Source organism: Hippopotamus amphibius, chromosome 5, assembly GCF_030028045.1.
Source record: "Hippopotamus amphibius kiboko isolate mHipAmp2 chromosome 5, mHipAmp2.hap2, whole genome shotgun sequence".
NCBI lineage: Eukaryota > Metazoa > Chordata > Mammalia > Artiodactyla > Hippopotamidae > Hippopotamus > Hippopotamus amphibius.
The window spans coordinates 52,766,757-52,789,815 of record NC_080190.1 but is presented as its reverse complement, the minus strand read 5'-3'; the positions used below and the strand labels follow the sequence as shown (position 1 = coordinate 52,789,815).

Here is a 23,059-nt window from a genome sequence, read left to right as displayed (position 1 = left end):
CACTAGGAGCTGCATGTGATGGCAGCAGCCCCGTGTGTGTGTGTGCGTGTGTGTGTGTATGTGTACACACACGCTTGCTTCTTGCTTCTCCACGTGGTGCCTGATGATTATCCAGCCTGGCAAAAGGAGGTGTAATAACAGGGTAGAAGGCACAGATAATAGGGTCTTTCTGGCAAAAGCAACGAGTTCATCTGAATCCATCAGAACCCATTGTGGGAAGAGCGATGGATAGGAATGCAGAAAGGTAGAGACGCTAACCTTTCGTTTTCAGATACATTTGCTGCACATGGTAATTAAAGCTATTTTTATAACTACCTAAGTGTCAGCACTCCCTTTCCCAAGCATTCTTCTGTCAAAACTCTGCAAAACAACAATATACTTGTTGGAAACAGTTGACTCACGTCTAAAACATGGAGTCTGATTCCACAGCAGTGGTAGGGGTCTGGCTGTGCTGTTCTGTCTGAAGGGAGTTTGAACTTCACTGCAAATTACAGAGAATCTGGAGTGGCTCCTACAATCATTGCCTAGCTGTGGTTTAATGATCCAGGCACATATTTCCTACCCATGATAACATAAGCTCTCTGAAGGTGAGAAGCATATCTCTCTCATTCTCATAAGCACCTCGAGTGCCTCATAGGTGTTTGGTACATGGATGCTACATGAGTGATAGATTGGCAAGAGTTATAGATCCAGGTAGGAAAATAGGACATAGAGGAAAAAGTTAAAGACCACTGAAGAATCACAGCCTGAGGTCTCTGGGGTGTTGGAAGAAGAAAAGGTTATGCCAGAAATCAAAAGGTGTTGCAAAGTGGGGAAAGGGTAATTTGATCCGTGTCTTAAAGGATGCATAGGAGTTTGAAAGACACAGATAGGGAGAACTAGGGTCTCCACAAGCCAAAAACACAGTTATAAATGCTGCAATTCAAGTTCAGGTGATGAACAAGCTATGTCCCCAACCCCCTGCACTCCTTATAAAGACATGCATTGACTTGTTATCAAGTCCTTAAACCTAGGTGCTTCCTTGATTAAGTTCCAAAAACAAACTTGCCCGCAGAACACTAGTGGATTGTTAATAAGAAGAGCTATCTTTTAAGAGTGCATGCTCTATGCCAGGCCCTGTGATGGGTCGTTTATGGTGAGTCATCTCGTTTAGTCTTCATAACTTTCCCATGAACCTTATTAAGTTGGATGAGGAGACTAAAGTTCAAGGAAGGAAGTAAAACAATTTGCCCAAAGTCAAAGAAGTAGTCAGCATTGGAGTCAAGTCCGATCCATGGTGTGTTCCCAAAAGCTGATCTAAAACACAGTGATACCTTATCACTTTCTCAGTACTGCTACCCAAAGCCACCACCTGTGTAGTTACAAGTACCCTCCTCATGGGGCTTTGAAAAGGACTGAAAAGTGATATTACATAACAAAAGTTTCCTCATCTATCTGTAGCCATAAGTGTTAACTCTCATAGATTCCTTTTGGGCTGAGAGAGGAAAATAGATACATTCCGATTAACAAATGGAAGCACATTTCTAGTAAATATGGTTTGTCCCTTTCAGATACTACTCACATGACATGCATTAGCTTATTTGTGTGGACTTCTTCAGGGGTCTTTCACCTTTTCCATAGGAAATTTTAAAAATAAGGTGCTGATACAGAAAATAACATAAAGGGAAGAAATCTAATAATAAATAATAAAAATCTTACAGTAAGAATTTCCGCAAGATTATATTACCACTTCCAAGTTATTTTTAAAAATCAAACATTGTTGGAATTCAGTCGCGTATTTAGGATTTAGTTAGTGCTGAGTGTGAAGGGGAAAGGTGAAAGAGGGGCAGTATGGCATTGGGTATATATTTCTTAAATTTGGAGTCACTCACAGCTAAGTTCAAATCCTGATTCTGCCACTTAAAAGTAACATTGAAAAGTTAGTTCTTTTCTCTGAGCCTCTGTTTCCTTATCAGTAGGATGGAATGATATAAGTTGATGTACCTGGAAACTTGTCCTCCAACCCTTTCCCAGCATTCACCCCCAAGGTCATCATATCATCAAGATGGCAGCACCTGACGCTGATAAGCTCTCCCTCCTCTTGGAAATAGCTTCTTCATTTGGCTTCCAGGACTCCACCCTCTCCTAACCATATCAATACTCAGATTTAATTATCTAAGCAGTTTAATTAAAAGGCAGTGTTCTAATGAATAGAATAGCAAGATCCAAGTAGGAATGGCCCTCAAGAAACATACTTTAAAGAAACAAGTAAGTTAAAAGGAAATGAATGGAAAAAAACCTCTATTAGGCTAACACTAGTCAAAAGAAATCTCCAAGAGCTTCAGTAATATCAGATAAAGTACATTTCAGAGCAGAAGGATAAAGAAGGTCATTCCATAATGATAACAGATCAATTAACCAACAGGACATAAAAATCCTAAACATTTATGTCTCGTAACAAAACTTCAAAATATATTAAGCAAAAACTGATAAAACTGCAAGGAGAAATAAGCAAACTCACAATTAAAGTTGAATATTTTGACACCCTGCTCTTAATAATTGATAGAACAAATAGACAAAACACAATCAAGAATACTGAAGACATAAACAACACTATCAACAAAAATGACTTAATTGACATTTTTAGAACATTCCTCACAACAACAACAGATTACACATCCTTTCCAAGTGAACATAAAACATTTATCAGGAAAGACAATATATTGGACTATAAAATAAGTCTCAATAAAATTAAAAGGATTCAAGTAATATTCAAGAATTAAAGTAATTCAACTATGGTCTCTGACCACAATGGAACTAAATTAAAAATCGATAAGAGAAAGACCCCTGAAAAATCTTCAAATCTCTAGAGACTAAATAACACAGTTCTAAACAACCCATGGGTCAAAGAAATCAAAAGGTAATACAGAAAGTATTTTGAATTGAATAACAATGAAAATACAATGTATCAAAATTGGGGAGATGCCATTAAATCACTTAAAGGAAGTTTAAAGCAGTAAAGAAAAATAAAGTTCTCAAATCAATGATTTCAGCTTCCCCCCTAAGGAAGCTATAGATATAGGTGGCAAATAAGCACCAGAAAAGATGCTCAGTATCATTAGTCATTAGGGAAATGAAAATTAAAACCATAATGAGGTATCACTACACATCACTACAATGGCTAATATCAAAAGCCCTGAGCAAACCAGGTACTGAAAAAGATGCAGAACACCTGGAATTCCCATCCAACATGGAAGTTTCTGAAAGAGTTCAATGTACATCTGCCATGCAACATTGCAATTCCACTTGTAAATATGTACCCAAGAAAAATGAAAGCCTATGTCCACATAAAGCCTTGTATGTGAATGTTCATAGCAGCCTTATGTGTAATCACCAAAAATTTCAAACAACCCAAATGTCCATCAAGGAGCAAGTGTATGTTCAAATTGTGGTGTAGTCATGCAACTGAATATGCCTCATCAATAAAAAAGAACCATTGCTGTATTTTGCAATAGGGGTGTATCTCAAAATAATTATCTGGAGGGAAATAGCCATAGCAAAATAGAAGAAAAGAGTACATACGCTATGATTCTGCTTATATAAAACTCTAGAAAATGCAAATAATCTGTAGAGCCAGAAGCAGACTACCTGGGGCATGGGGAAGGTAGGACAGGGGTGGGGATTACAAAGGGGCATGAGGACACTGTTGGGGTGATGTGTATGTTCACCATCTTCATCATGGTTACAGTGTCACAGATGTCAAACAAAAATTGTACACTTAAATATATGTTTGTTTTATGTGAATTAAACCTCAATAAAGCGGTTAATTTTTAAGTAAAAAAAAGATTTAAAAAGTGATGCTCAGGGACTTCCTAGGTGGTGCAGTGGTTGGGAATCTGCCTGCCAATGCAGAGGACACGGGTTCAATCTCTGCCCCAGGAAGATACCACATGCCACGGACAACTAAGCCCATGTGCCACAGCTATTGAGCCTGCACTCTGGAGCCCATGAGCCACAGCTATCGAGCCCATGTACCGCAATTACTGAAGCCTGCATGCCTAGAGCCCGTGTTCCGCAACAAGAGAAGCCACCACAGTGAGAAGCCCATGCACCACAATGAAGAGTGGTCCCCACTCGCTGCAACTAGAGAAAGCCCATGTGCAGCAACAAAGACCCAATGCAGCCAATAAGTAAATAAATAAATTTATTTAAAAAAAAATGATGCTCAAAAACCGTGCCTGGCTCCATCTAAACAGCAGCTCCTATTCTTCATTCTGGGTTCTCAGGGGGCTACAGAACTGGCTAAGATGTGGTCCCTGCCCTGAAGTGACTCCTCAGTGGGGCTGGGGAGAGAAGCAAGTGAATCAATTACAATAAACATAATTGTTTTGGAATGTTGCTAAATGAAATTTGCAGACGATAAATGGTACAGGGACTTAATATCCAAATAGAATTGAAATCTTCAAAATGAAAGGAAGAAAAAAAATTAAATCTTTTCCCTCCCTCTCTTCCTCTGTGTCCCAAACAGAGATTTCTTACAGCTATTTGATTCAGCATGCATATCATGGCCTTTTATTCTTGTTTTCTTCAATTAGTATAGTAGCATTACTCTCCCCTACATTATGCACGTGTAGCCTAATCTCATTTTCATTTGTTTTAACTCAGTGTGTGTTTGGGGATAGGGATGGTTTGAAAGTCTGGAGTGATATTCTCTGCACTGTTGACAGGAGTCTCCTCTGGGGCAGGCCAAGGTCTATATTCAGAGGGTACTCATGGAATATTTGTTGGTGGCAAACCAGGGAAGTTGATAAGGTGGGGGCTGGGGCCTGAGGGGCAACAACAGCAGAGCATCCTGTGCAGAGGGGGCTGAAGAGGCCTAGACACTGGGACGACCCTGTGCTTGGGATAGCAGAGATGTCTCATGATATAGGCAGAGCAGCTCTAGAGGCCAAGCAATGGCAGGAACTGAAACCAGAGAGGGCTCTGAAGTCAGCTCATGAACAGCCTCATGGACCACATGGAAGAATCTGAACTCTATCCTATGGGCCTTGACACCTACCACCTGCCAAAGACCTGTTCCAGCATAGAGGTGAGCAGATGTCAAGAGAAAAGATACACGAGTGTGTCTGAAACACAAATGCATGTGGCAGCCAGAGAGCACCACCTCATCCTTGGAAAGCACAGCGTGCAATAGAGATGGAAGAGCCTGCAGGAGACACTTGTTTCTTGCTGTTTAACCCTAACTTATCTGCCCTCTTTGATTACAGAATCCTTTTTCCGCAAAGCACCTACAAATTAGAACACATGTTCCTCTGAGCACAGTGTGGAAGCTGCTGTAGGAAGACTGGCCGGTGCTTCTGCTGCCCTCCTCCCTGCTGCTCCACCTGTCAACAGCCTGTCCAGGGTAGAGGGGAGCCGGTGTGCCTGAGAGGAAGAGCTTGTACCCCATAGGACTAAAATGCAGGCCCAGGAAAAGGAGGTACAATGGAACATGGGGTGCTGACAGCAGTAGCTCATGAAGCAGGATCACAGCTTTCTGAGTTGATGAAGGATTGGGAGGTTCTAAGTGCCTCTTCCTCTACATGTAGGCAATTAAACAAGCAGAGTCAAGTTGAGGAAGCAAGAGGCAGATGCAGCAGCGGGAGGCTTACCCCAGCACTTTCTCTGTGTGTGAGCCCTTCATGCTGGGGACTCTAAGGAGCCTGCCAGAAAGGAGGTCCAGCCGTCACTTATAGGCTGTTCAGGAAGCCAGGCATGTGCATCATGTCCCCAACACAGCACAGCTGGGGTGAGGAGTACAGGATGGGCAGGAGAAGGAATAACTCTACTGGGGAAATCCAGGAAGACCTTTTGGCAGAGGCAATATTTAGCAAACTCTTACAGAAAAGGTAAGTCCTTGACAATCAGAGAGAGGCATTCCAAGCATAAAGGAAAATCCTAGCAACGGTCCAGAGCCAGGAGAGGACAATAAATAGAGGAAACAACAAGTCACCCACTGCTTGCAGGGATGAACCATGGGAGAGTGAGCAGAGGGTAAGAAGTGAAAAGGGGTGGAAAGGTGTGATGGGGTCATCCTGGAGCAGGTTCGGAGGCAGGGAGCAGGATGTGGGCTTTTCTCCATTGGCTAGGGAGCCAACCAGTAGGACAGAGACACTGGTCCCTGGGCTTGGAGCACTGGGTGAGAACCAGGTTAGGGGGAAAATGATGAGTTCAGAGACAGATGCACTGAGCTAGAGGTGGTCATGAGGCTTCCAAGAGGCTGCGTCCAGAAGGCATCTGGATCCCTGGGTCTGGAGATCAGAGAAAAGAGCTATGGGATGTGGGGGTCATGGACGTAGGCTGGAAAGGGGGCAGGGAGTGAGGGCCTGCTGGCTTTGCCTCCTCCCTCTTTAGAACCCACTTCCCCTGGGCCCCTGCTGAGGCACAGAACACAGCTCAGAGCATCACTTGCTGACAAAACCTAAGTGCAAGGGTTATGCACCTGCTTCTGCATTTCTGAACCATTTCCATCAAAGCTTGCTTTGTTTCTATGTCTGGAAGAACTAGTCTAACAATGAGAGCTGTCCAGTAACAAATGGAGTGCTTTGAGTCTCTGTCACAGATGGTTCTGGAAGAGGCTGGAGAGATAGACATATTCCATAAAAGAATTTCCTCCAAAAAGTTCCCAAGAGGGCAGGCAATGAGGCAGATGTGTCCTGCCTGGATGCAGAGCCTCACAGGAGGGCATTCTCCTCTGCGTCCTGACTCTGCACTGAGGACACCTGTGCATCACTGAGTCAGAACCACGTGGACAGGAAGCTCTCCAGACCAGCTGATAATGAGGTTCTGGGAGCCAAAGTCAAGTCTGGTCCTAAACTGGCAGCTTCTGATAAATTGTCCAGAGCAGTCCCCTCCATCCCCGAGCCTCCCATTTTAATTGTTGCCTTTGTCTTTTCTTGGAGGCTAACTGGGAAGTACTCTTCAAAGCAACTTGCTTTACCCTAGCCTGTGTACATCGACTTGCCTTCAACTGAACCTTTTAAGAATCTACTCTCTGCAAGGGGGATTGGGGATTCAGTGATGAGCTGGATTCTGAGCACATCCTCAAGGGACTCCTTGACCACCTCCTAGTGGCCACCTTGACTAATGTTCAAATTTGCTTTCCACACGTTCTTTTGAATTCCCCCACCCCCTCCATATTAACATGTAATTTAATCAATCAATAAAAGTATAGTTTACACCCCAAAGCACGCCTACTTGCTAGTGTCCCCACAGTGGAGCCCAGAGACCTGTAGAAACTGCCAGCAAGGCTCACATACTCACAAGCCTTTCTCTGCATCCAATTACCCCTTCTCCAAATAAAACAGGCCCATAACATTGCAACCCCAATATTCACCGGTGAAGGGGTAGACATATTAAGGAAACCACTGTATGAAGAAAGCAAACAAAAACATGTGCCCTGGAGTGTTATCTCGAATCCAAGAAATTGTATTAAGAAAGTCAAATACAGAGAGAGAAACTGGAGGACAGAGCCCGTGAGGAATGAGGGAAGCAGGGCATGGAGCTGGAGCACCGCCTTGGAGAAAGACGTGGTGGGAAGACGCACAAACCTGAGCTCATCTGATGGACTGAATTTCCTCCAGAGAAGTGGGGAGCAGCTCAGCAATAGGGAAGATGGGGCCCCCGTGTAGATGCTAGATTCTGGAGACCGTGTTGGAGCTACCAAATGCCTGCTCCTGACTCTTTTTTTCCTATTTTATTTTTTCCTAGCCATCACATATGATAAATGGAAAACCAACTAGGAAAACATTTGCCTGTGGCTCTTTGAATAGAGCCGAGCCTGGAAACACAACTGTCATAAGAATAGCAGGACTTGTTCCCAATGGGGCCGTGCTGTAATAGGAAACAGCAGTTCTGAATATGGCTAGCTCCTGAGGATAAGTCAATTCAGAGAACATCTTAGTCATGAACCAGAGGCCGCACTGGGGTCTAAGGGTCAAAGCTTTACAAAAGGACCCACCTTCAGATCACAGGCTTCAAGAATGTCCATGAGCTGACACCAAGGCGAGCCCAAGAATGTCCCTGTCAGTATGCATACCTGAGCCCTACTGAGTGGCCTTATTGAATCAGACCCTGACCATAGGTTAAGGATCGTTGCCAGGGCCACGTGCATGATGGTATCCTTTGGTGGAAAGGGGTCTGGGGCCAGAGAGTCTTCACAGAGAATCCCAAATGCACCATTCAATAGCTATATGACCTTGGGCAAGTGATTTAACCTCTTGAGCCTCCCTTTTCCCATCTGTAAAATGGGGATGATAATAACGGCTATACAGGGTTGTTGATGAGGATCAGGATGGTAACACATACAAAAATGCCCTGACGGGTCCTTAGCCTCCCCATAGAAAAGGAAACCAAGAAAGCGGGAGGTCCCTTCTGGAGGAGGACACACTTCTCCCGGGGACAGTCACCTGAGCGAGGTGCTAGCTCACCGCTGCTGACTGGGTGGAGCTCAGCCATCACCTCTCTCCAGTGTGGCTCTGACAGGCGTGTCCACACCGGACACCTCCAGGTGGCACTAAGTAGGCCCCGGGCTCCGGCTGCCCCAGCAATGCCCTGGGGGCACTTCAGTTGCCTAGTGTGAACCCCAGCCCTGGAGAGGGAGTAGGAGGGACAGACCAGAGGGTCCTGGGAGTGCGTTGGGATGCAAGGGAGGAAAAAGGAAATACGTTAGAAATGTAAAAATGGAGCACTTTTGAAGACTGGCAGTAAAGAAACACTGGCTATACAATTTGGAGGAGTCCCCCCAAAATAAAGCCAGCACTTGACATTTGCCTTAAGGAGTGCATAGACTGCATCCTCCCAAAATAGAAGAAACCTATAAAGGAGCTGGAAAAGCCCAGAGGATCAAAACTTCCCCAGGACCAAGGAGGACTCTGGCAGGCTCTGAAGAAACGGGAGGCAGCTGTCATGTCCCTTCTCCTAATTATCAGCACAACCACCCACAACCTGAGAGAAAGGGACAGTTACCTTGCATGTCTCCAACTGGCTCGTGTAGACGCGGAGCCAATAAGATATTAATTTATGGACAAAAACCATGAAAAGTAGACCTTGCAAACAGCTACTATCTGATACTACCTGCAAAATTATAAAACAAGCCACCCAAAACTCTTTCAGCCATAGTAGCACTGAGCCAATGCAGAAACACACATCATAAAAGCATAAATTACCTGCACAATAAACCTTGCATCTTCTAGAATAAGGCCATTAAAAATCGATCAGTTAATTTAGGAGTAACGGACAGCCACAGGGTTAATGAAAGCCTGTGCCAGGAAGCACTTTCTAGAGTCAGCTGTGTTAATAGCTGTTAGGGTCACCAGGCTGCCCTGGTTGGTGCTTCCTGAATGCATGTGCGGGCAGAGGGGATTCTTCTGGAAAGCTAGGGCATGTCATTACAGGCCACTCCCGTGTAATGTTTGCGAGTGGAGGTGTCCAGGGCCAGGTAGGGTGTAATTGGTGGAGAGCAGACCAGGCTGCAGTGAAACCTTGGTGTTCCCATTCCTCCCAGGACCCAAACCAGTGGAATGGCCAGTCATGAGGGAGATTTCCCATTTACCCCCTTTAAATGGTTACACCAACCCGCGCCCCGAGCAGCTGCACAGGGGCGTGTGCACACGTACACACACACACACACACACACACACACATATACACATGCACGTACACTCAGACACATACTGACACACACACATCCACATGTCCTCTCAAAAATACATATAGTTACACACTCACACCCATGCACTCATACACACACACTCACACAGAGTCCCATAACACACACACCTTCAACCTCCTGCAGGAAATGCAGCCTCCATCGCCTCTGCACCCCATTTTCTAACCTGCCCTCATCTCTCCAGCCTCTGACCCCTGACTGGTGACCTCTGCTCACCCCGCACATCTAATGCCTGACACGACTCCTGGTTGACTCTTGACTTCCTCCTGCACTCAGAGCTCTGCTTTTTCCCTGGTTCCCACCTATGCCAGATGAGCATCTTGGCAGGTCCCGTCTACCTCTCTCACCCGTTGTCTCACACAGGGGAGACCTGGGGTCCACTCCAGCACCCCAAGTCAGAGCTGAGCCTAAAAGGATCACTGAGCTTTCCCAAGGGGCAGGGGCTCAGCACAGGCCACATCCCTCACCATTCTGGGGCTCTTACCTCATTCACAAAGACCCAATGGCTGTCCTTGGAAGCCAGGTTGGTCTCCACAGCCTGCAGAGAGAGGGAGAGAAAAAAACACATGAACAGAAGCAAGCCAGAAAGCTGGCAGACACACAGGATGATTGCCGAGATGGGGTTTGATAAACATTGTTCTTGGAGAATTTTTTCCTCACAAAACATGCCATCCCCCTGGGGCCAGTTCCGGCTGCCTTAGCTACAAGACACAGCATTTGAACACGGACATCTGATTTCCTGCTATTCTTCGGCGCTCTCATGCACCAGCCCTAAGTAAGGTTAGAGGCTCAAGTTCCTGCAGGCATCACAGGGCCACGCGCTGGGGCATCCCTCCCCTCTCTCTTCTCGGGGAGAATGCCTGTAAACACCTTGCTTCAGGAGTGCTGGGTCGGGGAGGCAGGGATGTCTCATCATTGCCGGAGGCTAGAGAATCAGGAATCTGGAACAAGGGATTTACAACAGCTTGTCCAACCAAGCTCAACAACACCCAGGAAGATGGCAGCTCACAGCTGTGGGGCCCTGAGCTGCCTTTAGCTCTAAAGAACCCATCAAGGACCCTAGAACTGGCTCTCTTTTGCTTCTGAGCTGTGACCCCACCCCCATCATTCTCTCTCAGAGCACTTTGTTCTATTTCCTCATAGCACTTGCGGAATCTGTGCTTGAATAGTTAGCAGCTTATTTATTTCTTATTGTCAATTGCCTTCACCAGGTTGGGGGTCTCCATAAGGTCAGGGGTCACATATGTGGCTGTCACATTTGTGTCTCAAAACCTTACACTATAACCAGCACATAGTAGGTGTCCAATATATAAACAAATACTGTTGTTGAATATATGAAGTATAGGAGGGTGAGGCAGATGGGACCCAGTTCCTTATTTTGTTTCTCATATGTTTTTATGAGTGCCCTTTCCCTTTTTCAACTGGAAATCCAACAGATTGAAAAAAGAGGAGGAACTGATAGTTTTCAAGTCTGTCCTGTAAGAAGACTCACAGTTAGCACGTGCCAAGTACTGCTGAGTGTCAGGCACGGTGCCAGGCCTTCTACAAACCTGGGAGAGAACTCAGATTGTAGTCCTCTTTCATGTTTACTTTTTTGGTATTTTTGTAATGTAATTTTTGCCACTCTTTTTACTTGGAAAAAATACAGAACAATTAAAGTGTTCACAATTATCCTATAAACCTGCTCCATTTTTTAATGTGCTAATGTAGTGAAAACATCCCACATACCCCTCCAAATTCATCCCCCAGAGATTATTCCAAATGGCCCCTTCCAGAAGTTTTTAGTCACATCTACATGTATGTATCTACATACACTTAGACAGATGTTTTTATTAAAATGGGATCATGAAATACACATCAGGTTACAACTGTCATTTTTGACTTATCAGTGTATCAAAAATATCTTTCCTCCTCGGTACACAGAGATCTGATTTGTTCTTCTTAACAGAGGAAGCACAGAGTGGTAAGGAGCCTGCCTGCTCCAGTGACCCAGCGTATGTGGGACCCAGGTCCTGTCACTGTCATCACACAGGGTTCAGTTAGAGCCTCGCCTCCACAAGGAATGGACGCGTTTGCTGGTCAGCCCAATAAGCAGGTGGAAATAGAGCCTGCGGGGGCGCCCAGGCCAGCTCTAGCATCCCAGTCCTTCCCAAACAGCTCCCCACAGGACTCTAAGGGTGAGCACGGGGGCCTTCCCTGGGCCATGTCAGGGTGAAGGACACAGACGCGCCTTCTCCAGCCTGCGAATGAGAGGGTGCCAGCCCCTGTGAAGACAAGTGGGAATGGGAGTCTGGACCGCTGTCATTTAACCATGCTGGTCTCCATTTGTTCATCTATAAAATGTAGATATAACACTTGCCCCCTCTTGTCTGCCAAGATATGTAAAGTATTTTAAGTCTCAAGAAGCAGCAAAGAAACAGAATGGTGTGCAGACGAGTCCCAAGCCCTTCCCACGAAGCAGCGATGGGAAGTGTGCCTCCCCTTCCTTTGGGTTCCACCCTTGCCCCTCAACTCGCCTACATTTTTGGATCCTGAGTCTTCTCTGGCTACAGGAGTCCTCCTTCTCTTCAAGAGCCAGGCACCCACGAGATGCTCTCTTCCCCAGGGTACACAAGTTATGTCTAAGAACACCTTGGCGGCTCCCGCCCAACCTCAGGAAGACGTCACCAAGTGTTCTCTCTCCTGCACTTGGAAGAAGGGAGCTCTGAGCGAGGCCACACCCTGTACCTGGGTCCCTCATGGGGCCATGAACTGCAGACACCTTCCTCCCCACTCCACAAACTCCATAAACCGGGCCCTCTGCACAGAAGATGCGGGGACTTCAGAGCCAGGGGCTCTCTGGGGAAGCCTCAGACCCTTGGGCAAGGTGGAGAAGAGACAGCCAACCAGCCCACAGCCTCCCTCCTCCCAAAACACAGACTTTCAGGAATGTCTTCGGAAGCCCAGAGGCCTGGGAGGAGGTGGCAAGGGAGAAGTGCCATGGGTGCTCTGAAATCACTGTAGCACATGGCCGGGCTCTGATTGCCTCCATTCCCAGCATCTCAGCATTTCCTTAATGCTCATGTGGAGGACAACCGGTGACACGCTCATCAAATCTGTACTTGATACAGAGCTGGGGGTGTCACAACCTCTGAGAAAGCTGGAACGCTGCACCAAATCTAAAGAGATGCAGGTGAACAAGGCTGAACTCAAAGTCCTACACTTGGTTTCTGGGAGCAGAAGGGCAAATGGGGAGATGAGACTTGAAAGCAAACTGTTGAGTGAAGACTCATGAAAAGGCAGGGGGCTGGGGGTCTGTATCACCCCTTGGAAGGTTGACTACTGGGCCACCCTGTGTGATGGAGAGCACTGCAGACTGGAAGCAGTCACAGAAGGGGACAGTGAAAACTGGTGACCAGTTACAGTCACCAGGGACAGTACAGGTGTGCAAGAGGCTGGAATTGCTCTTTGCAGCCTCTGAGAGTTGATTTAGGATCAAAGTCTCCAATATTCAGGGGAGCAGAAATCAACTCAACATAGGAGAGAAGTCTCTGACTTGCCAAGGAGTTCAAGATGGAATGGGTGGCAATAGGAGCAGCAAGGTCTCACCATGGAAAACGGATAGCAGGACCATAAATGGTATGGAAGTATCAACATGGATGTTGACCATGGTGAGGGGTAACACACCATCATGCACTGGCACTCTGCAACCATGAGTCTCAAGTCTGACTGCATGTAAGAACCTCCTAGGGAGCTTTTAGAAATGCAGGCCCTGGGGCCCCACTCCCTGGATTCCTAACTCACTGGGAAAGCTCATGTGCCTGAGATGCAGTGTTATTTCAGAGCTCTGAACCCTGACACTTAGCCTCTGGAGCTGAGAGCTCTACTCCAGGATGTATAGTTCTCTGAATCTGAAGGTATAGGTGCACCTGTACACGTGAGAGGTCCTCCAGTGTCCCCGCAAGAGCTGGCAGTGCAGAGGACCTGACTCAGCTCCCACATCCCAGGGAGCAGGTGGGAGCCCTGACTACACTAAGGCATCTTCCTGCTTGGTCTCAAGACTCATGCACAGAAGACAGTGATGGAGAGAATTGATCAGAAAACCCCACAGGACAGCTGGCCAACTTTCCTGTCCTACTTTCCCTCACCAATTAGCAATTAGCTAATTTGTTAAGCCTCTTTTCCCCACACGGAGATAAATAGCACTTGGCTGCAGCCTTTTCCAGAGGGTGCACTCACACAGAAGCTGAGATAGATAGTGAGAAGGAGAAGCGACTGCAGATTTAGCAAGAACATGCCTCCCCGCTGATAGCTGGAGAGCTGCCAGCTCCATGGGCAGAGCCCTAACTGCTCCCAGCCCAGTGGACGTGTCCCCTTCTAAGTGCCATCCTTTCCCTGTTGCTACCCAGCCATGTCTGAGGCAGGTGGAGGCCCCCGAGACCTCCCTTTCATCTCAGAGCCAGCAAGGTAAGGAGGAGACAGGCAGGCAGAGCACGGTCAAATCCCAGGTCTGCCTCTGTTTAGCTGAGTGCTCCTGGGTGAGCTAGTCCACCTCTCCGAGTGGCAGTCCCACGCCTACAGGGTGCTCAGATGCCAGCAGTACTATGGAGGCACTGCCCTGGTCCTCTTTGAATCCCATCAGGAATTCTGAGCCCACTGGCTCCCCGTGTGTGGTCGTTGTCAATGGCAGGCACTGTGACCAGCTTCCGGAACCCTCCTTGGCATTCATGGAAATGTACACCCTCACCAAGGACTGAGGGTACCACGTATCCAAACCCCAGCTGCCCCATTCCTGATGGGGACTGCTGAGAGTGAGCTCAGCTGTTTCCGGATTCCTTCTGCGGGGCCAGCTCACGCACCCTCGCTGGCTGCTTTCACTTCCCTGTTCCCCACTTCCACTCCCTGGCTGGGTTTGTTTTTTTTTAATTCCCCGGGAACACTTCTTAATAAATCATCATCACACAAACTCTGACCTCAAAGTCGGCTTCTGGGAACCCAACTTGAGACAAACACCTGTCATCTTAGACTTAAATGAAAGAGAATTAAATGAAATTAGGGGTGAAGCTTCCAACCCAGAAAGACACTCGCTATGGCTGCTCAGAGGACACCAGAGGACACGAAGGCCCTCCCCCTTCCTTCCCTCACATCTCCTGCCTGGTTGTCACTCGATGGTCTCTTTTGAATGTGTAGAAGGGGGTAATCTCTCATTTGTTCCTTCTTTCAGTCAACAGACTGCACCAGACACACGCAGCAACTGTCCTGACTCTCCTGATACGGGTGTGAGCCAGGAGTCTCGTCCATGCCATCATGGAGCCAATAGTGGTCCAAAGACCAATAATAAACACACCATACAAGTGTGGTCAGCACTGCCTCCTGCACGAGTCCACAGACCCTTCAAGGCAGTACAATGTGAGGCCTCCCCTCATCTTGGCCACACTGCGGGTTTATGGCTACAAAACACTGCCGGTGTAAGCAGAGGAGTGCTGGGCCAACTAGACAAATACAGAGCAGTCCCTTCATCCCATGGGTAGGGAAGGGAGTGGAGCTGGCCTTCTGCTCTGGGTGAGCTCCTGGTCACCTGCCCACTGCAAATAGGGAGGCTGGTTTCCTGCAACTGGGATTTTCTCCTGGAACAGGGCACCATGGCTGTGAAACTACCTACTAAACAATGCAGTGGCAGGTGAAGGAGTCCTGAGCAACTGCAGGAGCTCCGCACAGACCCTGTGGGCACTGGAAACTAGGTCTCAGTGAACCCAAGGGATGCTTGCAGTGGCGCAATGCCTTGGCACAGCACAGGCAGCCTGGTTAGGTCATTGCTGTGAGTCCCCAAAAGGCTATGCCAGACCATCAGAGCTCAAAGGCCTGACTCCTGGGGTCCCTCAATACCGTAGCAAGTGGAGAACTTCAGGAGAAGAACTGAGGAGGTGGGAACTTCTAAAGAATCATGCTGACTCCTGTTTTAGCCCCTTTTGAATAGGAGACCCAAGATGCTTCAGGTGACATGTTGCCCAGGCTAAGGGCTGGGATGGTGGACACAGGCAGCCATGGGAAGGGACATCACTTCCAGAGGCAGAACTGGACGTCTGCCCTTGTTCTGACACCCACATACCACCCTTTTGAGAGATAAGTACACTATCATAGGTGGACCCCTGTTAAAGGAAGCAGAAGGCAGCTCTTTTCCCATACCTGGAGGAAGGAATGCATCCTCTCATCCATGAGCAGCAGTCCTTGTCTGAACCTCAGGGTGCCTTTTCCTACGGCCAGTCACATCTATAGAGCCAGAGTATAAGTGACGCAGGACACACCATCATCCAGGCTTTCCAGGGACCAGGGGACATTTAGATGTTGTCCTAGCCACCCAGCCACTTTGACCCCACAGTTTCCATAGGGAAGTAGATGCAGACCAAATCCCAGCCTCTGGCACCTAAAAGCTCTAGACAGAAAGCAGCCCCTAGCACTACCTGGAATGGGATGTGTGTGGTGGCTCGCCTGGAAGGGCCTGGGGAGGCCCCTTGACCATGTGGAGGTGAGGATCAGTGCTAATATGCAAATGGCCTGAAAGGAAGCAGAGAGGACAGGAGTTCTGAGGAACCAGAGGAAGCATCTCCAGCTCAGTCCCCTTCCTCTGTATCCTCAGCCTTTCACGCAGAACCAAGTCACAGCCATTTCCAAGGATAACCAGAGCCTGCTTTTATCAAGCACCAGCCAGATACTTCAATACAACATGTCCACTTGACAAGCCATGGGTCTCACTTTGTTCACAACACCCTAAGGAGGCAGGTAGTTTCTCACCCCCATTCCACAGTCAAGAAACTAAGACCTGGATCTAGACTCGGATCTTTCACAAGTCCTTCTGTTTGCAGAGACTGGATTTGAACTCAGGCTCATCCGTCCCCAAAACCTGTGCTGTCTTTTCGCTTGATGACGCTGCTCCCCAAATGTACAAGCCTTTGGGCCTGGCCCTCTGACAATGGGAACAAAATCATCTTTTTTCTCATATCTAAGAAAATGTCCTTATGAGCCACAGTGCCTTCCTTCCCAGGTTAACTTGTCCTCCTAAGTCTGAGACCCTTGTTCCACTTGCCTTTCTCAAGTCTGAGCGTGTTTCACTTTCTCTTGGCCTCAAGGAATAGTAAATGGAGTGGAAAAAACCGCCACATGGGAGCCTTCCAGCAACATCGCTGAGGATTTACTTTACACAGTGCAAATGCCACTGACTATTTAGGTACGTGTTAACTGTTGGCCACTTATCCAGCCCCCCCACCCCCAACACTGGGAGCCTGAGATAATGAAAGCTTGTCGACGATTAGCATCTTTTTAAAACCCCAACTCTAACGTTTCAGAGCATTCCCCGCATGGAGCCTGGGGCCTGGCATTTCCCCAAGGACAGATATTGAGCTAACTTTAAAGACCCACTGCTGCCTTTGCAGCAACATGCTATTTAGGAACAATTCTCTCTGCGCAATGTCACCCCTCTGAAGCATGAGGGAGTGCAACACCCCCCATTTGCAAGGAAGGGGAGTAGCTGGTTGCAAGACTACGGATGATTCCAGGAGCCCATTTACAAGGAAATCAGCAAAGCAGCCACCATGTGGCCCAAGTTTCAAAAGATATGCCCAGAACCACCATGAGGAACCCCATAAAGAGCAGTCACCACTGAGCTATGTCAGGCCACACCATGCTTCCCAGGGGCTGCCTTCTTGGGAAAAGGGCCTAAGCTTCTGGCTCAGATACCTTCCTGCCCTCTGTACTCCAGCCTTGTCTCCAAAACCTCTTGGAGCCTTGCTTTCACCAGAAAACTGCCTTAAGGATCTCCCCCAGTCTCCCATGGCTCCTACTTCTGGCTTCCTCCTCACTCCTAGATCTCATTGGGGAATCTCAGGCCCTATGTGTGTCTCTTTACCAGTTTCCTCTCCAAGGCCCTTCCCAATAGTTAGCTGCTCCTGACTAAGCGTGAGTTTTCTGTTCCCAACTCACCTATCACTCTGCTGAAGCTTTCTGGAACCCCGGGGCCCTGATCTTTGGTGGGCGCAGGAAATTCAGCCACCTGAGCACATGCGTGTGTGTATTGGGGGACAGAAGGGGAGTTTGCTGGAGGATGGTGGAGACAAGGAAATCATCCCAGCTACACAAGACCATCTGGAGAAGGTGCGGCAGAACTAATCTTGTGTAGCTTCCAAACACAACTCTGGGACAAGTAAGAGGGTGGTTCTGCTGAGGGAGATCTGAGCCTGCAGCCTGGGCATTCAGGGAACGCCCTGGCTGGGAGAGGCTGGATGGAGGTGAAGGTTGCTTGCAGCCTGGGTCCAATCACTGACACTCATGAACAACTCTGCTATTTGACCTGGATCTAAGCCCTCTACACATGAAACCTCCCAGAGTCTCACAACAGCCCTCTGACAGAGGTTCTGATCTGAGCCTACAGATGGGGAAACTTGCCTGAGGTCCCCCAGCAAGTCAGTGCAACTAAGGCAGCATCATCAAGACTTTCAGATGCCATAGCCCATGTACTTTTGAGTGTATCATGCCGACTCGTGGACTGAGCAAAGACAAACTCATTCTTGGCACTTCTTGTAGGTGTTTAATGCAAAACCAAGAGTTGAGCTGGAAGGCAGTGCATACAGTGGTGAGGCCTGGTGTGTGGAGCCACAGGGACTTCTGTAAAGCTGGGTCCCAGATCCTGGAGTTTCCTGCCACCACCCCTCCCCAGAACTCCTGGCTCAGGTGGTCCTCTGGTTGCCAAAGGGTTTCTGTACATGGAGAGCAGGCTCCAGTCCCTCACCAAGAGGTGAGCTCCTCAAGGGCTGAGGTCTGGGGTAGCTGCCACACAGCCCTGGCAGACAATGAACTTCAGAAGATGTCTATGGAAGGAATGAATGGGTGGGTTCACACTCCTGCATACTTCCCTGGTATGAGGAAGGTCAGGGGCATAAACAGGAAGCCCAGCACAGTGCAAAGGGATATAGACACACAGGCAGCCATCACTTTGCACAGTAGGTACCAAATTAATGAAAACCCACGCATGTGGGACCTGTGTCTTCATTCCCACGGCATCGACGTGCACTTGATTTCCAGTTAACACTGTGCGTGCAAAGGAAGCCCTATCTGTATTTGAAAGCAGCATCCTTTTTCTACACATCTGAGAGAACCTGAGAATGAAATGAAGTGAATGTGAAAGGTGGATAAATGCAAGATACCGTGACCTTTAGAAGCCGATGGAAACATGATCAAATTTTAGAGCTTTTCTGTGGGAAGGTAATCGTTTCTTCATTTGTGCTGAGTTCTGAACCTCCTGATGAAAGTTCCCATCTATCCTGCTCAATAACACAGTAAGTTCTGGACTAGTTTGGTCCGTCGATGGCATTTAAAAAGATATTACTAACACACTGGAGAGAGAGTGTTATTCATGAGATTTGTTTCTTACACTTGCTTTGATCTCAGAAAAACTATTATGATGCTATTGGAAAAATAAAAGAAAGCATAATTGACTAAGTACATGTAAAAACCTGATGGATCTAAACAATTTCTAGTCAATCATGACACCTCCCTGGCCTCAGTCCCTATTGTTTACCAAGTTTGAGGTAAACAGCTCTTCCAAACCGCCTTCCCACTTTGTGCAGAGGGCAGAGGGCCAGCTCACGGCCTCCGGGGGATGAAGATTCATTACAGATCATTTGTGGATCCTTCAGATGAAATAGAGACAGGTTCCAGGGCTGTGCAGGAAGTGCAATTGACTATAATAAAAAGTGAGAATATGCTACATGTGGACAATTTATGAGGAAGCGTTAATATCAGCAGAAAAATGAAATGGAGTCTGCTCGCAGGCACGATCTGTTTAATAAGATCAACTTGGAGAAGTGAAGCCAGGCAGTGCCGATGAGTAGCAACTGATGGATACTTGGGTTTTAATCACTGGTCCATAATTTTCCTGCCACCTGGAGGTCAGAGAAGCCAAATAAGGCCCTCCATGTTCTCACTCTCACAGACACCCGAGCTGTCCTGATGGGAAGGGATGGGAGCCGGCTTATCTGTCAATCTTGTTTCCCCGGCCCTTGGCCACATGGAGGCTATCACACGATCATTTTGGGGGACCGAGGTGTACAAGAGAACGAATGGCTTCTGAGCTTATTTACACTGGCCCTGGTTTGGTGAGAGCAGCTGCCAGTCTCTGCAGTGGGCTGTGGACAGTCTCACCACGTTGTGCCCCAGGGGGCAGGGGATGCTGCTCTTGGGTGGCAGGTGGCTGCACTGAACCATTTCTCATACACTCTGCTGTTCAGCTCCAGCTTCAAGCGATTTTCAGATATAAGCAAAGCAAAGTCTAAAACTGATTAGAGATGTTTTCTTCTCCTTCCCACGGGTGTTTGCAGTTTCATACTGGAGCTTGAGCTGGTGCTGCGTGCATCTAAAGACTGGCTCTGGGGACCCACAGCATCAGTACTGCTGAAGGAGGGGGCAGAGCTGTTTGGGGCAGAAATGTCCCTCCTAGTGCCACTGGGTCACATAATGCCTCAGAGGCCTAAACCCCCACGTGTGGCTGTCTGCCCCAGAGACCAAGACCCAGAGAGGGATGTCCACGGGAGAACAACACTGTTTCTGCCACTCAATTAAAGTATCAGCATTCAAGGTTAATACTGCGACCCCTTCACATCATGCCAGGCAAGCCATTTCTGCACACGTCTAATTCCTTTTCCCAACCTAAATTGTTTTTAAAAGACAGAAGCGTTTGAATTCTTTTTAAGGCAATAAAGTTGAAAGTAGCAATTCTTTATCAAGCTGATAAGAGCTGCTGGCTGTAATTTGTATTCTTTTTTATGAGCCTGACTTTTGGGAGAATGAAATAGGAAGAAAAAGCTCTTCTTTTCAGTTCTGGAGACAAGAACCGCTTCTTCCTCTGGGGTGCTGGGGAGGAGTTCCCTGGCTCGGGAATCGTCAGGAAACAAGTTGCTGATTTGTGACACAGGAAAGCCAGGGAGACACCCTGTGCTGGGGTGGTGGCGGGGGTGCTGGGGAGCTAGGATATAAATAGCTGCTCATCTCAGCACTCGGCTTGAGACTCTGGATCCCCTGAAAATGATTCTGAGTCCACGGGTGGGAGCTCTGAGGTCTTGGGGAGGGAGGAAGAGAGGATGTGGCAAACTCAGTGAAAAGAAAAGAGGGAGGAGGAATCCATGATATTAATTCTCACCAAACACAAAGCCTCTGTACAACTGGGGCCCAGACCTGGGCATGGTCAGGAGCCTAGATTTTACCCAAAGTCCTCTGTGTCCAACAGTAAAGCCGTATCACTCTGCACTGAGCTGCTACAACAGGTACGTGCAGAAGCCAAATACACGTGTGCTTCATCCTCAGGGGTGTGGCCCACCGCCCCACCCTCCACCTCTATCGCCTGCACAAAGCACCCAGAAAGGCCCTACGCGTGGGATGGCGTCATTTGGAGAAAAACTCTCTGAACACAAGGCTTCCAAGCTCAGCACCTGGAGTGGAAAAAACAATGAATTTACCACCAATCACGTCCTGCAACCTGCCTTGATCTGAGGCATCCCATTGGTTTTGTCTACTAATCTTGGTATTAGGCATGAACTTGACTCCCAGGGCAGTTTTAAACCTTACTCTCCAAATATTCCTATTCCTGTGGGTGTGTGCATACACACATACACGTACGCACACAAACGTGTGTGCACACACACATAAATAATTGTACTTCATTCACTTTGTGGGGGGAAATGGGGCACAAATAAAAAGAATTAATATTAGTAAATCAACAAACATGCCCAGCACAAGCATTATTGTCGTTCTCAAAAATTCTTCCCTCAAATCCATACTCATCTTTCCATGATTTTTCATACGGCCTCTGAGGTGCTTACCCTAACACATAAACCTCAGTCTACATGGTCACTAATTCTTGCAACAATCGTGATCATTTATAATCCCATTAATAGAAGAAGAAAGTGAAGCTTACAAACTAGTGTATAACTAAATGGTCAGCTCTTTGGAGTCACAGACAGGGAATAGCATCATCTTTGCCTCGGTGGGAGAGCCCAAGGGTACAGCTCAAATCATGGGAGCACGAGACAGCCTGTCCCTGTTCAGAGTAGCTGTCTGTCCCAACAGACTCCAAGGATGGGGAGGCCCATGAGGGGCTCAGCCCCTCCCCTGGTGGTCATTCAGTGTGGATGGGATGCACCTTGGCTCTGTTTTCCCTGGTACCACTTGGCTGTGGCCCAGGGAAGGGCCAAGTGCTGGCTAGTGCCTGGCTGGCAATACGGGGCCCAGGGGAAGGACCACTGGCACAAAGAAAGAGGCTTCAGGCTAGAAAGGGACCCACCGCATAAGCCTCCTGAGGAAAGAGCAAGACATGACGAAGTCCCCAGGGAGGATAGCAGGATTCTCTGACTTGTCCACTTCATGGATTAATGAGATGAAAAAAGCAAAGAAGCAGGGGTCACCCTCAGGAAAATCCATGAGCAGGTAAGGGAAACAACAGCAGAACCCACCCACCCATTTAGCAAGCGTGTTCCAGGCTCCTACTAGGTGCCGGCTGCTATGAAAGATGCCGCATGTGGAGACGAGGTGGTCTTGGACCCCATCCTTGAATAAGTCCAGCCTGGGAGAGACAAACCCACAAAGAGAGAGAATTCCATTAGACAAGCGAGAAAGTGCAGTGATAGAGGTGCTTTCAGTGAATCAGGAACCAGATACCAACTCTTGCCTGGCCAGTAGAAGCCCCCATGCTGGGGGTGGGTAGTGGTGGGGCAGGAGGGTCTTCCAGTCTAAGGAGACAGTGTGTGAAAGCCTGGAGGTGAAAAGGGGGCATTCGGTTTGTAGAGAACAGTGGTTGAGTCATATCTTCACATCTTATGAATAAGGATTTGGTTCCAAGGTTATTAGATGAGGCAAAAACCAATTATAATCAAAATTAGGCATGGAGATTTCTTAGTTCATAGATAAAGTATAGCACAGAAAATGTAATTTGTGTAAAGAACCCTGTAGCCAATCCTCTAATCTTTATTAATCAATGTTTCTCTATGGTGGTCCTCAATTAAAGCTTGATTTTGTTCCCTGGGTGTATTGACTAAATCATCAGCCACCTGCCCAGCCCTGGAAAGCCATGCACTCTACCTTGTCCTGTCACGCCACTGCACTATCCAAATGGCCAGGCCAGAACCTCTTCCTGCTTTGCAAGTTAGGATGGGAGATGTATAGTCAGGTCTGCATTCCAGAAAGGTCAGACTGGCCACGTGGAGAAGCCTTTGAGACCACGCGCCCATTCTTTCTGGCAGGTTCTTTCTCACTACGTCAAGCTTCACTGTGCCCATGGCCTGTTGGTGAGGCAGTCATGGCATTGTCTGCCCAAGTACCTATCAGCTGGACTTAAATGTGCACGTGAAC

General features: G+C 47.7%; 1 protein-coding gene across 2 annotated transcripts in view; it reads right to left on the bottom strand.

The window, feature by feature from the left end:
* GRID1 (glutamate ionotropic receptor delta type subunit 1) overlaps positions 1–23,059 on the bottom strand; it is a 655,245-nt gene that overhangs the window by 247,776 nt on the left and 384,410 nt on the right. For both annotated transcript variants that reach the window (XM_057735455.1, XM_057735456.1), the window contains exon 5: positions 10,173–10,226. In XM_057735455.1, coding sequence (XP_057591438.1) covers positions 10,173–10,226 — 54 coding nt within the window. The remainder of the gene's footprint in view (positions 1–10,172; positions 10,227–23,059) is intronic.